At 35.2% G+C, this 17,803-nt stretch overlaps 1 protein-coding gene across 10 annotated transcripts in view; it reads left to right on the top strand.

Annotated features, from left to right (window-relative positions):
- Positions 1-17,803, top strand: part of LOC115878934 (pumilio homolog 2-like) — a 476,089-nt gene that overhangs the window by 115,643 nt on the left and 342,643 nt on the right. For all 10 annotated transcript variants that reach the window (XM_030895648.1, XM_030895897.1, XM_030895966.1 and 7 more), the window contains one exon: positions 6,611-6,725. In XM_030895648.1, the coding sequence (XP_030751508.1) occupies positions 6,611-6,725 (115 nt within the window). The remainder of the gene's footprint in view (positions 1-6,610; positions 6,726-17,803) is intronic.

The raw sequence follows: 17,803 nt of genomic DNA, 5'->3' as shown, positions 1-17,803 counted from the left end.
CCGAAATTTTCAAAAGTTTTGGGTCGCGACCGTTGCAAGAATAGCGCCAAATAGTGTTTACATTGTCCTTATGGGCACTTTCCAATCTAAACTTGTTTCATTTATCTATGTTTTGAAGTATAATTAGTGGCAAAGGTTAAAAGTTTCATGACTTTTTCTACTAATTGAAAACGACTACTACTAATTTTGACGTTCTGAATGCCTACATTGAAATTAGAGGAACAACCTTCTACGCTAATCGAAACCGCTAATTTGTTCCACCAATTTCGTGGCTCTGAATGAAGCTTTAGTTGCAGCAAAGTGCAGAGGGTCTCTCTGTGCGCGTAAACTATTTGCGAACTTGCCAGTCCTGTTTATTTTTAGCTCAATTGGTTTCCAGTAATGGGAGTCATTGCCATCGCGACAATAAAATGACCGTTTGCCACGATAAATCAGCTCTTTAAGTGCCAGGGGAACAATCAAATTACGTTCGGGAACTGTAAGAGAATGTTGCTTTTCTAGAGAATAATATATTTTTATTTGACGCTAATGGCTGTACGAATTTAAATAGTTCTTCGGCTTGGATTTGTGAGTTGTTTCCGAATATCTTAGCGAAAGTAAAGATTTTTCTTTCGTTTTTGTCTGGAAGAAAGGGAAAATTATAGATGGTCATTGTAAGAAGTGAGAGTATTACGCTGTATTTAAAATATTCTACTTTAGATTTTCATTCTGTTTTTGTTTTTCTTCACTTTTTGACATCGTTTGTAATATACAGGGTGTTCCTTAATGAAATGCTAATATTTAAGGAGGTGATTTTTGAGCCTATTCTAAGAAAAAAAATCATATAAATATAATATGTCCTAAACATCTGAACTTTTCAGATGCAGGGTGGTAAATTTTTCTATTTTTTTTCCCCAAATATCTCTGATGTTATATTTGATACACGTCTTCCATGCATCAGAATGTTTATTTTGTTGTACAAAAAAAACTTTTATTTCTTAATTTTCTTTCAGCCGATGCAGAAATGATTACCACACAACAGTCACCGCTTCAGATTTTCAGCGATTTGAACCTGAAGTAAACTGACTTAAATTTTTTTACGCAAAAATTGTGCGCCGGACGAACAAATCAAGAGATAAAAAATGTTTAGAAATGAATAGAGATTTTGAAAATAATTTTGATTTTGAAAAGTCAGTGGTAGGTTTGCCACTTTTTTTTCCAAAAATATTCAATGTAAAACCCGTGTAGACGGCACTGTTTGAAATAAATAAAATTCTTTGTACACACAAAAAGGTATTTTGATTAGTAGTGGGAATTATCGAATGAATACTATCGAAACATTCGAAAGTTGCAATTCATTCGAATAATTCGATAGCTAGTAAGAAAACATTCGTTGAAAACTATTCGAATAAAAATTATCGAATAGATGCGTCATCTGCCTTGAAATATTGCATTCTAGTAATTCGGCAGCAAAAACAATCTATACTAATATATAAAATCCTTAAGTGACCGACATACTGATTAATCACGATCCTGCTCAAACCACTCAACGTAAGAAGCTCAATTTTGGCATACAGGTTGATTCTAGTAGAGGTTCGATAAGAAGGGATTTTTCGAAATTCCAATTCCAAGAGGGTGAAACCACCCCTCAAATATTACAATATTTTTTATTTAAAAAACGGTCAAGTTTCCAAAAAAACGCTTAAACACGTATGTTTTATTTTGTTTTTTTTACATATTTTAATATTTTTTAAAAATGTATACAGGGTGTTTCGAAAAATCTGGTCATTGATTAATCACGATCCTGCTTAAAGCGCTTGACGTAAAAAGCTGATTTTTGGAAAACAGATTGACTTTAGGGTGTAGAGGTTCGACAATACATTACTTAAATATGATTATTAAGTTCAACTAATTCATATTATTAAAACATCTAAAATACAAATAGGTATGTATTTTTAAAATTAATTGTAAGTTCATCTCATCTCTCTTAAAAATTGCTACTTCTCAAAATGTCCCATTAAAAAATAGACCATATACCATATTAAATTAAATAATTGATAGATCGGGCTGAAACTCGGAATATAGAGGGTGCACGAAGAGCTTCATCTTTTCATGCCATTTTTTCGACGTTTCGTGCACTTTGAAATTTCATCATCAATGGCGAAAAAATCGTTGATTTAAACGAAATTTGGTATGTTGATAAATTGGACCAAGGCCAACTTGACCGTGTATGACACGTTTTCAACGTGTCACTGTGACAGTTAGCTTTGACGTAAGAAACGTAAAAAGTTGATGTTGTCCGATCGCGACCAAATTTGGTGGGTAGGCTATGATGTGAGCAACGGTGCACCCAGTCCCACCCTGCAAAGTTGGATACGACGTTTCGTTTGGATCTTCATCAGGGTGAGACTAAGGATTTGATATTGAAGAAAAATGTGGGTCTATTTCGGCATAATTAGGGACGGGCTACAGGATGACGCTCTCGACGTTTCAAACCGATGCCGATGCCTCTAAATTGACGAAATCATCATGTTTTTGCTTAATTATTGGTCAATTGGAATCAAACTCTGCACGTGGATAGAGGTACCCGAATGGAGTCCTGAGACGGACAGATGGAAGCCAGAAGAAGTTTCACTTCAAATATAGTGCACACAATTTTTTTTATTTTTCATCATGATGAACATCAGAAAAAAAATCAGTCAATACATGTAAAACATACATTTATGTAAAATTATTTTACTAACAAATTCTTTCTGGTAGTGTTTTCAACCCAACTTAAAATACTCTTCGGAATAGTTTTAATCGTTAACGAAATCGAGGGCTGGGTCAACAGTTTTAGCAATTTTAATAAAGATACTCGGGTAAAAGTTTTCGTATGGCTGGAGTTTCTTGGGAATTTAAATAAGCCGTGAAAAGGGCTTAAAGGCGTTTAACATTCGAGCCAAGTGCCGATTCGGAGTTTACTTCTGTCGAACTTCCCGTCGAATTCTAATTTTCGCTTTGGTGGCGTTTTTAGACCAGCCCGGAGAAATTCCGGACAGGAAAGCTGGGAAATCCGGACTTCTTCGAAAAATAAACTGTGAATTTATTTGTTTTTTTTATTTCTTACTGACCTTATATCGTCTTGGTTACTCCAACTATAAATAGTCATCACTTCCTTGAGCCGTCAAAGAAATATATAAAAACTCCTATATAAAAATAAAAATTAAAAACTCAGTCACCAGCGAGTTCATGCCAAATAAAGGATTAAAGCAAGGTTGCTGTCTATCCCCAACGCTCCTCCAAATAGTTTTAGAAAAGACGCTGCTACAATGGAAACGGAAATGTAGCCATATGGGTATCCCGTTAAACGACAACACCATCTATAGCAGGGTTTCTTAAACTTTTTACAGTCACGGACCACTTTCGCAATTTGTACAATTCCACGGACCCCTCTCAGGAATAATAGAGGAAAATAAAAAAGCCTTATTTACATAAAAAAATACGTTTTTTAGTAGATTTATTACACGTACACTAGTAAATTAGTGAGAAGGATGCTGCTGTTTAGCATCAATGAGACATAGCTCGCTTGACAAGAAGAGAGTAAGCTTGACTTAAAGAACACCAAAACTCGCCAAGATCTTTTGCATGAAATTCAGCTTTCAAAACTTCTTTTGATCTCATGTCAATTAAGTCATCTTTAATGAGATCTTCATCGCTGATATTATCCGTATCGATTATAAATGGACCCCGCACCCACGTTTCATTTTCAAGCGATTCTAAGTTAAAGTAGCCTTCAAAAGAAGTTTGCAATGTATCCATATGCTTAGACACCTCTTTCTGTAGCATTTTTGATATCGTGTTGCCGTCACCTTGTGCTATTAACTTTTCAAACATCGATAAATTTGCAAAGTTACCAGATTCCACTCTCCTTTTCCAAAGTGGCAGTTTACATATGATGCATCCACGATGGGCATCGCAGAGCCTTGAAGAGACAGGTTAATCTCATTCAATTGAGTAAATATATCTGCCAAATACGCTAGCCCCCGTACAAAATCTTTGCTCTCTAGATATTCAGACAGTGAATTTCCTTTATCTTTTAGAAAAAGTAACACTTCTGTCAAACAATCGCTTTAAGACCTGTCCCCTAGACAGCCAACGAACTTCTGTGTAGTAAAGTAGTACTTCATGTTCTGACCCCATTTCTTGACAAAGTCTTTTAAACAGGCGGTGCCGCGGTGGTTTAAGGCTCTTGCTCTGATGAAGTTAATAATTTTGACACATGTAGACATAACTTTCTTCAGAAATGTAGGTAAAGTCCGTGAAACCAAGGCATGTCGATGTAAGACACAATGAGTTATTATGACATGAGGGATCTCTTTCTTGACCAAAGCCGCAAAACCAGACGTATTACCAAGCACTGCGGGAGCTCCATCGGTGCAGATACTACCAAGTTTAGTCTTCCAGTCTATATTTTGTTCGTTGAAAAACCTTTTTGTCATTTCAAAAACATCTGAAGCCTTTGTAGTCTCCAAAAGTGAATTGCAAAAAAGAAACTCTTCTTTAATACTACGTGTGTCTTTGTTGTACGTAACGGACAAATACCAAGAGTTGGCTACATTGTAACACATCGGTGCTTTCATCCAATTGAATGCTGAATGGAAACGGTGAAGCAATTAATTCTTCAACTTGTAAAACATTTGACGACATTTCAACAATTCTAGAATTAATAACATCGTTTGATAAGGGAACAGCCTCAACTTTGTTTTTATGATCCTTACGCGCATCGCGTAGTGTTTAGTGATTAAATACCTACTGAATTCGCCGCCCTACACTATTTCTTTTCTTAATAAATATGTTTACAGTTAACTGGCGTAATGCGGACCGCGGACCCCTAATACACATGCGATGGACCCCTAAGGGGTCCGTGGACCACACTTTAAGAAACCCTGATCTATAGCTTAAGTTTTGCAGACGACCAAGTAGTACTGGCACAAGACTCCGACGATCTCGAGTATATGACCAGAAAGCTAATCGAAAAATACAGCAACTGGGGGTAGTAAACTTAGATAAGACGGAATATATGTGCGTTGGCGGACTCCAAGAACCTCTCCCCTTTGAAAACGGTCAAAATGTTAACGGCTGCATGATAATTATAATAGTTAGGAGCCAAAGTTTCAAAGGATGGCACTCTTGATAAAGTCATTAGGGACAGAAACCCTCAGGGAAGAAAGGCAATCTCTGTTAAACGGCGTTTTGTGGGATAGTAACATCTCTAAATCCAACAAACGTCATATATACAGCACAATAGTTAAAAGCATCGTTTGCTATGGCAGTATGGTAGCTAAAAGATAAGACCCTGCGCACCGTGGAAGCGACATATGGATGGAATTCTGGAGACAGGCGGCAGGTAAATCCAGAAGGGAAGGTATACGAACAACAGAATACGAGAAATTATGGGGGTCAAACGAACAATAGCTGATGACATAAGAACGAAACAACTAATATGGTATGGCCACGTACAAAAAATGTCAGAGGAGGGACTTCCCAAACAGAACCTCAACTGATGGGCACCAGCGGGACGACGAAAAAGTGGTAGACCACGCAAGAGCTGTAGAGAAGAATTTTAATAGACAAGGAGATAAAAGAACGAGAGCTCGAAGACGACCTCTGGCTAGATAAGGAGCAATGGCAACTTGGCATCCCCGGGAGACGACGAAGAATGTTTTAAAACCGATTGATATATACAGGGTGGTCCGAATTGTATTCCGGAAACTTCGGCAGCATATTTTGCAGATAAAAATAAGTAAAAAAGTTCTTATATATATGTCCTAAAATGCTTAGTTTCGGAGATACAGGATATAGAAGTTTTACAGAACTAAAATTATCTGTGTATACCACGGGAATTCTAGTGTTAATAACCTCGGGCAATTATTGTCGGGACAGAACCTTTGCCCTCGGTAATTAAAATACCCTTATAATTCCCTTGATACATAAATAACTATTTTCTTATGTTTTAGTTTTTGTTAAAAACCTCTTTTTTGTTATAGAAATTTGCTTAATTCACAAAACATGTTTCTTATTAAATTGTTTTAATCAGCTGGGTTGCGTGATAATAAATTCTCTAGAATTATAAGGTAGTGAATAAATACAGTCACGAAACGGTGTTAAATATAGCTAAGTTCCTTCAAACGAAAATAGTTTATAAGTAGTTAATTAATCGACAAATAGCCTAGAGTTCCTACATTATATATTTTGGTCTTTATTTCTAAAACATATTTACCTTTAAAGTTCTCCTAAGTTCTCCTTTTTCCTGTTAAGGCCAATTTGGACCAAATTGAATCCGAACCGCGGTCTTCGGCCATGTTATTGTCAATGTCACAAAAAATGCCATCTCATCCGGCCTTGAACCGGCGTGAATGAGCAGTGCTTGTCAAAAGAGTTTACACTTTTGCCATGGAACAACAACACAACATAGTCCATCCACTCGCACCGTCTAACGTCGCTTAACTTCGGCAATCGGTATTCCGACGTAGCTAGGCAGTGTCTCAAATATTTCATTATAGAAAAAGAGTTTGTTGTTATTATTATTTTTAATTTTTATGTTCTAATTGTTTTCTCTGTATTTATTATTGTTTTCTTTTTGTTACAGATTGCCCCATCGGCTAAAAAACTATGGGGATTGGAGACCAAAGACGGCAAGTCATTGGCGCTGAACCATTTAAATCACGAGGGTGTTTGGAGGGATCCCACATGGGCCGCACCTGGTGAGTGTTGACTTAAGTTATCTTTAAAGAAAGATGTCGTTATATTTAGAAATGTTAATATTTTTTCTTCTCAGTATTAAGGTAATAATTAGACCTATTGTGTTTGTCCTCCTTTCTATGTCTACACCAAAAATATCTAACTTAAAGGAAACAAAACTATTTACATTTTATCCCGATCAAACATCGTTTTTAACAAAAAGCGGTGATGAGGAATTTCTGCGGATTGCGTTAGATCCACGGCTCTTGTTTGAAAACGAAGTATGTTATTTTTGTTATTAATGGTTTTTTTGGGTACCTCCCTATAGAAACGGCGTACTAAATACAAGGTGGCCCCTCTCATACGACGCGGAGGCTCTAAGGAGAACGGTAGTTTATATCAACTGAAAGCATTTTATAAAAATATACAGAATTCTACAGGGTATCCCCAAAAAAAGTTACATATCAAAGTTGTGTTTTTTGTAATGGAATATCCTATATATTAATTGATTTTCGGATTCTAGGAGAAAAATAAAGGTGAGTTTTATTAAAGAAGTATATCACTAAAATGTAAGGGTTATTAAAATTTAACAATTTCTAAAAATGAAGAACAAATTTCAAATTTCAAACTGATATTTCATTAAAATAACCATTTTGTTTGTTTTGGTGGGACAAAATTAATATTAAACATTGGTCACTTTTAAAAGCGAAATTACTCCTTTATTTTAAACGGAACACCCAGTATATTATTCCGATATTCAATTAAGAATTCATGTATCTTCAAAATATTCTTAAGGTTGCCTACCTTTTAGTCAAAGATTTTCCTAGATATTTTTATTTTTATGATTTTGCATCAGGTAGATCTTTTTTATTTGATAAAATCTAGGTGGCTGTGATACACCTTTCGTTAATTTAACAAAAATTAAAGGATCTAGAGTAAAATATTCAATCGTAATAAAAAGATACATGTTTAAAACATATTTTAATTATTACAGAATTAAAACTAGATATAAGCTTATAATTATGTGACAGATTTTAGCTAGTTGAAATCTAATGCTCAAAATCCTTCCTATCCTGATCACTGCATAAAATGTGTCTCTTTTTAAAAGATCTAAGAGGCATGCATGTGTAGAGTTCTACTTCGAAAAGCAGCCACATTCATTTCTCTCCTGTTGTCGATAATAGTTGGTCGAGATTTGTAAGCACTGTCTTTAACATATCCCCATAAAAAACCCAGATTAGATAAATCAGGAGCATTTAAGCATTCTATGAATGGGTGAATGCACACTCCAGGCATCAATTAATATAATCAAGACTTTCTCTCTGATGTAAGTGGCTAGAACTGTTTATTATGCACTTTTTGAGTCGCACCTCAGGTATGCCCTTCCATTCTGGGGTACGCGTTGTGCGACTCAATTTGACCGCATTTTCAAGCTCCAGAAGAGAGCTGTTCGATGTTCACTGGGACTAAACAGCAGAACTCATTGCCGGGACTTTTTTAAAGAATTAAAAATATTGACTCTTCCTTCCTTATTTATATTTGAATTCGTTTGCCTAATACGTAAGCATGTATCAGCTTCTCAAGAAAGGCCATCTGACACTTATCCACTCAGGAACGCGGAGCAAGATCTTTATCTACCTACCCCACGCTCAGAGTTAGTTAAAAGTTCAATATTATATAACTCGAAAAAAATGCACAATCATCTGTCATTTGAAATCAAATCCATAACATCATTTTTTTCATTTCGCAAAGCATTGAAATCTTATTTACTAGACAAGGCTTTCTACGCCGTAAATAACTTATATTTTGATGATCCAATTTGATCTTGTAAACACTGGTCTAATATTTGCTATTACTATATTTACCATAAACTTACTAAATATTTTTGAATATTATTTTTATTTTTTTATTCTTTGACATTGTAAACATTTATAAATGTTTATTTTAAACAATAAGACTGACAATGTAATTTGTATACTTGTTTTGTATTCTCCTTTGTTTGTTTACTTTACCTTTGTCTACAAATTGTAAAAATTTTTGACAATGAAGGCATTTATTTATTTATTTATATTTAAGATAAGTTTTAATTTTCGGAAAATTTCTGGAGAATTTGTTTTCTTTTAACTGACACAAAATGATAACTAGTTGTTAGAGTGTAACTAATTTGACAGCTATGTTGAAGTAACGTCAGGCATATCACCAGCCATCTAGATTTTATCAAATAATAAAGATCTACTGACACTAAATGATGAAATGAAAATAACTCCGAAAATCTTTGTTTAAGGGTAGGCAACCTTAATAATATATTAAGCGTAACCAACAATAGACAACAATGTACCCAACAACAAGTGAGAGAGGTTACACCATAGTTGGAAATGGTCGAATAAGCTGAAAATTATGATTATCATGATGAATATTAATAGTAATAAGAAATGTCTAATCTTATTAGTTATTTTTTGGTCGATACCCGGCAACACTGTTTTTGCGTAAACAAACACTCTTCGTCTGTGACATCTCTAGAAACACCAACTGTATCTTTTATCTGTAGTTAGTTACTCATCGAAAACCTCATCGCGTGCGCCCGTAGTCCAAAAGTAGAAACGACCAAAAGAGATAAAAAACAAACTATAAAAAGAAACTCGTTTGTAATTCGGTAAGTTCTCTGTGCCTGCTGCTCCTGCTATGCCGCGGCGCGTCTTTATCTCTCGGCTGCAGCGGCAACGTCAACCCGAACACAGAAAAAGTCTTGATGTAGGTCGCAGTAGCCGCAGTCGAAACGCTGGCCCCCTGCACGCCGCAGGAGCGATCCACGGCCGTCAGTAGACGAGCAGGCTGCTGATAAACGTGCGGCCGTCGTTTGTTTCGCGGTGCAACTCTATCCAGTGATGCCGACTTGTGCAGGAATACTTTGAGCGATACGATAACAAAATAGTGCGACACCTAAGAGAGCACCTTCCCTCGAAGTAAAGTTTACAGAATAAAATTCTGTAAACTTTGCTTGAAGTCACTTGTTTTCAGATTTAGCAGGGCGCTGTTTAAAATCTACGTATACAGACGACAAAGCTGCATTTAGCAGACGTATACCAGTCGCTGGTCTCGACACTGTTTTAGTTTTTTAGCCAAACTTTGTGTCGTGTCTTTGGTTTGGTATCAATTATTTTCGGGGAAAGTTAGATTATTATTCAAATATTAATTATACAGGGTGTTTTAAAAAACATGTACCATCTTTCATGGGGTAGATTCCGCACGTAAAGCCGAGTCTTACGTGACTGGTAGTACACACTGGTTTAAGGTGCTCGCGCACTTAGCTGAAGCGTCGCGAACGGAAACGGCGCGCGGCGCGAAGAAAATCATAGATTTTTCGTCCGACAAATTTACATTTAAGGCAGCCCGGGGTGACCACATTAATGGCAGCCCGCGCATTAGGGTGGCGCGAAGCGAAGAGGGGCGTCGGTTGACTCGCGAATTCTCTTCGGACCAACTAGGAGTCGTTTCTTTTGACGCTTCGCATGAATGCGCGGCGATAGGCGGCGAGAAGATTCAAATATTTGTTGATTCTTGTCTCATATCCCAGTTTTTGCGTTATTTGGTAGGTGCTAAAGGTGCTAAAGTTGCTAAAGTTGGGACAAACTTCTTTTTATCTTGTAATAGATCATCAAACAAATGATGAAATTCACCGTAGGTGTCTCTCTTTTGATTTATATTATGAACCTAGCATTTTTTCTTGTTTTTATCTTCTTCTTCTTCCATAGTGGCAATTAAACTTAGTACAAAAAGGTCCTCTTCTGACGAACTGCTCATCTACTACACTAGACAACGTACTGCGTTCAAATCATGAAATAAATAAAATTCGCCCCAGTGCGCGGACATCTTTTATAACATATAAATATTATAAAAGCTAGAGAATAAATAATAAAGTCAAATCTAATCAATTTGTACAACACCCTCCATCGACTAAACAAAGCTTTCAATTTGCCTTGTCACACGCTACATAGAACATAAAATGCTTATCAGAAAATAATGCAAACAGAATAAAAAGCGTAATACGTAAGAAAACAAGGTCCAAATAACTGGAAAGCGTCGATAAGATTGAGCCCTTAAAGGTTCTTAGAGTAATAAATTAGAGGGTTTGAGAGGCAACTTGTGTCGAGCCGAGGAAAAACATAAAAATAGGTGATGACGAGGGAAAATCGCATTACCGAAACATCGGAGAAGGTTCGATAGGAAAACTGAAAGAAAACCCTAAAAAACTCGGTTTCCTGAAAGGTCCATTGAGGGAAAAAGTCTGTTAATTTGTTTTAACAGAAAAATCATTAAAGGGCTTGCTTGTGGATTTTTTTTTAAGTTTCTTTGAACGTAGTAGACAATGATTCAGTATTAAAACTATAAGAATTTCGGACTTCCGTTGTTCATTGACTTCAGGAGGATGCTCAGTCTAACTATTAATTTAGTCAGTATGTTTAATTTATGTCAGCGATGACAGGTATTGGTAATTTCGATCCCAAATATCTCGAGAACCATACTCTTAGCGATTTTTACCAAGAAACCTTTCTTACGTAAAAAACGCCGTAAATGCATATTTTTTTACTCAATAATTTTATACAGGTACGGACGGAAAGTTATTACTTTTCAAACCAGTTGAAAAATATGTAGGTGGCGCTCTCTACAAGTAGGAGTCATATTGACATCAAAATGAAATTTCTCATGTCAAAAAAACCCCAGACAACAATTTTCATCCAAATATTGCTGTTAGTTCAGAAATACGCACTTTTTTGCTTATTTTTATTTGCAGAATATGCTGTCTAAGTTTCCGGAATACAGTTTGGACCACCCTGTATAGAACGGGAAAAAACTTCTTTTGTAGATTTTCTCAAATTAGTCCAGATTAAAGACAAGTAAAATCCGAAATTCGTGTATTATCAATACTGATCATTATCTACCACATTCTACGAAACGATGAAAGAGATTCATTGACCAAAAAACATCAGATAAAGTATTGTAAATCGATTAAGGGGGGGGGGGGGTATTCTCGAAACGGGAAAGAGTATCTAATCCAAAAACTCACGTACCTACTTCTCTTTCCACTTCTCTACGCTTCTACCAATAAAAATTAGAGTTCATTAAGATCCAATTTTCCTTGTTCTTTTCTCCACTTCTTTCGTCGAAATCAGTTTAATAATATTTGCTGAAATCGCGTTCATTTCCGATTGCTTCCTCTTTCTGTAAAAGTTATTTATTAGATCACGAAACATAAATTTGCACTCAACGAAGAATCAATAGGAGTATTCAGCTTTCATTCGGTTGCTACTTGTAAAATAAAATAAAAAAAAAATATTATTAAGCATAGTAAATGCAAAAGAAAGTTTAATGATACTTTCTTTTTTTTAGTTTTGCTCTGTCTGTGTAACGTTCAAGCTTTTAGGCTCAGGCTTTGCAAATTTTGTTACCAGAATGTAGAATGAGTGGAAGGGGGGTTATTAATAGTGATGGGATAACTCGAGCGAAAATTCGCTCGAGTACTCGATTATTGAAATAACCGACATCGCTCGATTATGAACGAGCGATGCACATATTCGATAAAAGACATACATTGAAGGTAGCAAATTTATACGATGCCGTATATATATTTATCCGTTGCGTATCTCAGGGACAACATTTTACGATCTACATCGACAATGCTTTGAAATAAACTAAATCAAGCGATCAAGCGAATCGCTCGTCGCTTGCTACTTGCCATTCATCACCGAAAGAATATGTGCCCTGCGCTACTGCTTGGCGCTTGGCGTTAACGAGTACTTACAACAAGAGACGGGTGAAAAACCGTATTTTTAAATTCGAGTGATATTTCGCTCGAGCGATCACTCGGTTATTGTAATCGCTTGAAACTCGAGTACTCGATTATTGAAATTAATCGGTTTTTCTCGTCACTAGTTATTAATCGTGGTGACTTTGCCGTGACCTATGTGGAAAAATGACACGCCCCGTAGAATTGTTAACGTTATCGGTATCGGGCAGAGTTACGAAGATTTAGCCATTTAGGATAAGATTTTAATTATTGCAATTGTTAATAAGTCCTAATTATTTGGAAATCCGATTTAAATGTTTTCTACTAAAATTTAAAATCACAAAAATCAGATTTAAATCATGATTTTTGCTGACCCTAATTGTGCGACCTAATAATGGGTTCAACTTCTTTTTCCGGAAAAAAAATCTAGTACGTATATAATTCTCACGTTACCTTACATTAGATCTCTTTAATTGGATATATATTCACGTGACTCGATGTAACAAGTTAAAAAACTCAGTCTTTATAAGTTTTACAAGTTAAAAAACTCAGTCTTTATAAGTTTTAGTATAGTGTAGAAGATAAATATAGGCACAAAGTGTTCTTCGCTGAGTTATTTTAAGATTTTTGGCTTGAAAATATGTAAATTCAAAACTTTTATCTACGAAATATTCCTTTCAGCTAATTCTATATATATGTACATCCTTTTTTCGGCATTATAAATATACAATAAATAAAATTCACTAGATACAGTTATTTAATTTAATTCTTGTAAATATGTTTCATAATTTTGTTGAATTAATTGAACGGTTTTGATCGAAAATTTACGCTCAGATTGTATATTATAATGCAAAATGAATTTAGTATTTTAATTTGCGAATTTGATTTTGCGTCGACCTGATATGATGTGGCACGACAAAGGCATTGTTGCTATAAAGCCTTTAATCACGTTGCAGGTAAATACGTTGCAGTAAATTTTTGACAAAATTTGCTTTTTATTCTATATTCTGGAAAATGTTGTTATTCTAATTGAGTATTTTACAAAACCGTTTCGTCTTTGAGATTTGCACTTTTTGTTCCAGAGATATTCGTTGTTAAAAAGTTGCGGAAACCGATAAAGTATTTGTTTTGTAAATTTTCGCTTTCCTTTCGTTTTCTTGGTATATTCTTTGATTATGGCATTTCGTAAATTACTGCATATATGTTATTTTTAGTAATTGTCATTGTCATTTAATTTGGGGTTATAATTTTATTGACGGACATCGATCAATGTCAAAATTAAAGTTTGATTGTTGCTGTAAACCAAAATTCAAATTTAAAAATGCCTCAAAGATTTAACCAAAATGAACAAGAGCTCATTGCTAACCTTTTAAATTATTTTTCTTGAGAAAGAGACGCTGGTAGAACTCTTGCTCGTGGATGCTGTATATGAAGTAAGTACAATGCAAATGTGTAATATTCCTATGTAAAATACAAATTGATATCGTTTTTAAATAATGTAGCGAGTTTTTTTCCATAACAGGGGGTCGTCCTTTGTCGGAAACACTGCGACCTGTGAGGCCTATTGTGTTTGTCCCTTTTCTATATCTGCACCCATTCTCCTATCCCTGTGCCCTGCACTAGCTCATGCAGGTCCTTGATAGGATGGGGGAGCATAGTTCCTCCGGTTCTAGTCTAGCTTTCCCAAATAAAAAGTGTCGCTTGCAATCCAGAGCCTCGCAATGACATATTATGTGCTCCGCTGTTTCAGGATCTTTATAGCAGAGTCTGCAGCAAAGACTTCCTTGATATAGATTGAGCTTGTTCAGGTAACACTTGACAGCCATGTGTCCTGTCAAGAGGCCTGTTGCAATCCGCACTTTATTCCTGCTAAGCATTAGCAGTTCTTTTGCGGTTTTAGAGCTAGTTTCTCCAATTCTGCTTTTTCCCGATCCAGAGTTTTATTGCACTACGGGCCATACATTTGGGTATTCCCAGTACTTTTATTTAAAATTAGGTTTATCAACGATATTTCTGGTGTTTATCAACGACATTGCAAATCTAGACATTAGCGGTAAAATCTGCCTCTTTGCGGACGATACTAGTTTCACTTGGAGCGGCCCAGATGTTATACCACTATATGATACTATATCCAGTGACTTACGCACCATTAAATCTTGGTGCGATTCTAATCTCCTATGCCTCAACCTTTCAAAAACTAAAGTTTTGTCATATAAAAGTACTATACAACCTTTTGTACTTAATAACACCACTATTGACTTCGTGGACTCTGCGAGATTCTTAGGACTTGTTGTGGACAACTCTTTAAAATGGGACTTGCACATCGAAGCCTTATCAAAGAAACTAAGCTCTGCCTGTTTTGCGCTAAGATCAGTGTCTAAGGAACTTAACTCATCAACCTCTAGAATGGTCTATTATGCCCTTTTTGAGTCGCATCTTCGTTATGCCCTTCCATTCTGGGGTACTTGCTGCGCGACAAAATTTGATCGTATTTTCAAACTTCAAAAGAGAGCAGTTCGATACTTATTGGGACTAAACAGTAGAACTCACTGCCAGAATTTCTTTAAAAATTTCAAAATACTGACTCTTCCTTCCTTATTCATTTTTGAATCCGTTTGCTTAATCCGCAAGCACATATTCTCTATTCCGGAAAGGCCTTCTCACAACTATCCACTTAGGAATGCGGAGCACGATATTTATCTGCCAACCCCGAGCTCAGAACTAGTTAAGGGCTCAATACTGTACAATGCCAAGAAAATGTACAATCATTTGCCTTCGAATATCAAGTCACTTTCATTCTTTCCCGCATTTCGCAAAGCTCTGAAATCATACTTACTGGAGAGAGCCCTATATGCGGTAAACGACTTTTTTGTTGATGTTTAATCATGAACAATTTAGAATTTTAATTTTAATATTTTGATCATCTCACACACTGGTTAAAGGTCTAGTATTTAATATTTTATAACTCTTGATTTTATGTTATTATAACATGATTTTATCCATTTACAGTTTTCCTTTTGTAAAATTTTCTAGATACGCCTGTGTTCTGCAATGTCCATATATGTTTTATTTGTAATTTTATGACGTAATTTTTTTTTTGAATTGATTTGTATTGTATGACATTTTTTGTATTATTTGTATATTTGTTTTTGTGCTTTTTTTGTTTTGCTTTGTCGATGAAACTGTTTTGGCTTTTTGTACAATAAAGCGTTGTTTTTTTTACTGGTTCTGGACCAAGATAGGATGCTGATGATCCTTGCCTAGCTAGCTCATCGGCTTTTTCGTAGCCTTGGATGCCGCTGTGGTCCGGCACCCAGAATAATTTAATAATATAGCGAATTACTGATGCTTTAGAAATAGGAATTTCAACTGTCAAAAGGATTGGATTAAAGGGATCGTAACTGAAAAAATGAATAAATGTCGAAAAAAAACCTCGCTCAATCAATGACAGGAACGTACTTAAAATTTTCTAAACAAAATGAACTGGATCTCAGACACACAATAAAACTAATATTTGAAGGTTAATGATGACGTAACGGTAAACGATGGCAGAACAGTCTTTAGGTAAAATATCGACAAGAATATTCTAGTGAGACATTTTATTTAATAAAAAATAAGTGGTAGTTATATTAATATAGACTACTCTAAGCTTGATAAATGAAAGGTCGAATATTCTGAGAGATCTTTATAAGCTTGACGTTAATTTAGGTGTAGTAGTTTGATGATTAATACGCATATATATTCCCCTAGAATGGGTTAACCCTAATTTGACCTCAGTTAGTACTGTTGTTTAACAACTATTAGCAGAAGGTTTAGGCTCAACTGACTTAATTCCATCGCATCTATCATTCTGGTCTTTCAGACCGAAAGCCATTGTACGTATTTTGTAGCTTATGTTTGATTGCTGCGGCAAACTTTGATGTTGAGATAAAAAACTTAAATAAAACACAAACCAAAATTCAAAAGCAAAAGCGCAAATATTTCTTTCTCACTTTCTTAATACTCTTTTTTACTCGGGTAAGATTTCAACAGACAATGACAGAAAAAAGACAGGTGACCAATCCATTTATTTCACTTAAAAAGTTTCTAATATTTCTTTTCAAATTAACTATGGATGGCTTTCTATACAGGGTGCGTCCGTCTCAAAAGTGGCTCACCCCTGTAACTTTTTTAATTGTTCAGGCAAAAAACGAGATTTGGTATGTTAGTATATGACATAAATTAGGATTGAGTGACATATTCAATTGTTTTCGGTCACTTCCTGTTTCACCGGAAATTACTACAACTTTTGATTTCTAAATGGCACCCTCGGTATTTTTTTACTTTATTCGATAGAAAACAACACTCTGAATAAAATGACATATCATATGTCAACTTTTGACATTTTTGCATATGGTTTATTTGAAATTATAACTTGCGGTTCGTATCGAAAATTTGACTCGAAATACCAAGTGTGTGGTATCAAATTATTCGTAAAAAATGCTTTTTCCAAAAATGCTAATGAGCCACCCTCGTTCTATTTGAAAAAATTGAGATATAATTAAAAATACCATTTGGGCATTTGCTAACTGGCCAGGACAAGACACTAAAAATATTAGACGATCAAATCTAATTTTACAAGAATCCTTGATCAAGAATTAGTGTTTTAACATAGCCATGGCACCCTAGATTGAAATTTAAAACACAATTTTTTATTAAGCAAGAATGTCAAAAGTTGACGTATGATATTATATCATTCTATTCAGAATGTAATTTCCTATCGAATAAAGTAAAAAAATACCGTGGGGGCTATTTAAAAATCAAAAGTTGTAGTCATTTCCGGTGAAACAGGAAGTGACCAAAAACAATTGAATGCGTCAATCAATCTTAATTTATGTCATATACTAACATATCAAATGTCGGTTTTTTATCTAAAAAAATAAAAAAATTACAGGGGTGAGCCACTTTTGAGACGCACCCGGTATAAATCTGTCATGCGTCGTCTCTTGTTGTTTTAAACTAGTGTCATTGGTTTATTTCAAAAATGACAGATCATATTTCAATTTTATTGGTTTGACGGAACGATGAACGACAATCGGACGCCGATGCGTATTAACTCGACTTAAGATTTTTAAGACTTGGTCAAACGCTTGCCAAATTATAGGTTATAATTTGTGTCATTAGCCACAAAGTTTGTATACCATCTCGCATATAGTTGAAAACTGGAGTAGCTGTAAAATAACATCACTCGATAGGTAAATAATATATTTTAGTACTGCAGAGAGACAATGTCAAAAGTTACTGGTTTAAAAAAATAAGATTATAGTTACTTAATAA

This window comes from Sitophilus oryzae, unplaced genomic scaffold (genome assembly GCF_002938485.1).
Source record: "Sitophilus oryzae breed Bouriz unplaced genomic scaffold, Soryzae_2.0 scaffold_1000_pilon_pilon, whole genome shotgun sequence".
Classification (NCBI taxonomy): Eukaryota; Metazoa; Arthropoda; class Insecta; order Coleoptera; family Curculionidae; genus Sitophilus; species Sitophilus oryzae.
The sequence above is the reverse complement of the archived record's forward strand: the minus strand, read 5'-3'. Positions and strand labels throughout refer to the sequence as shown.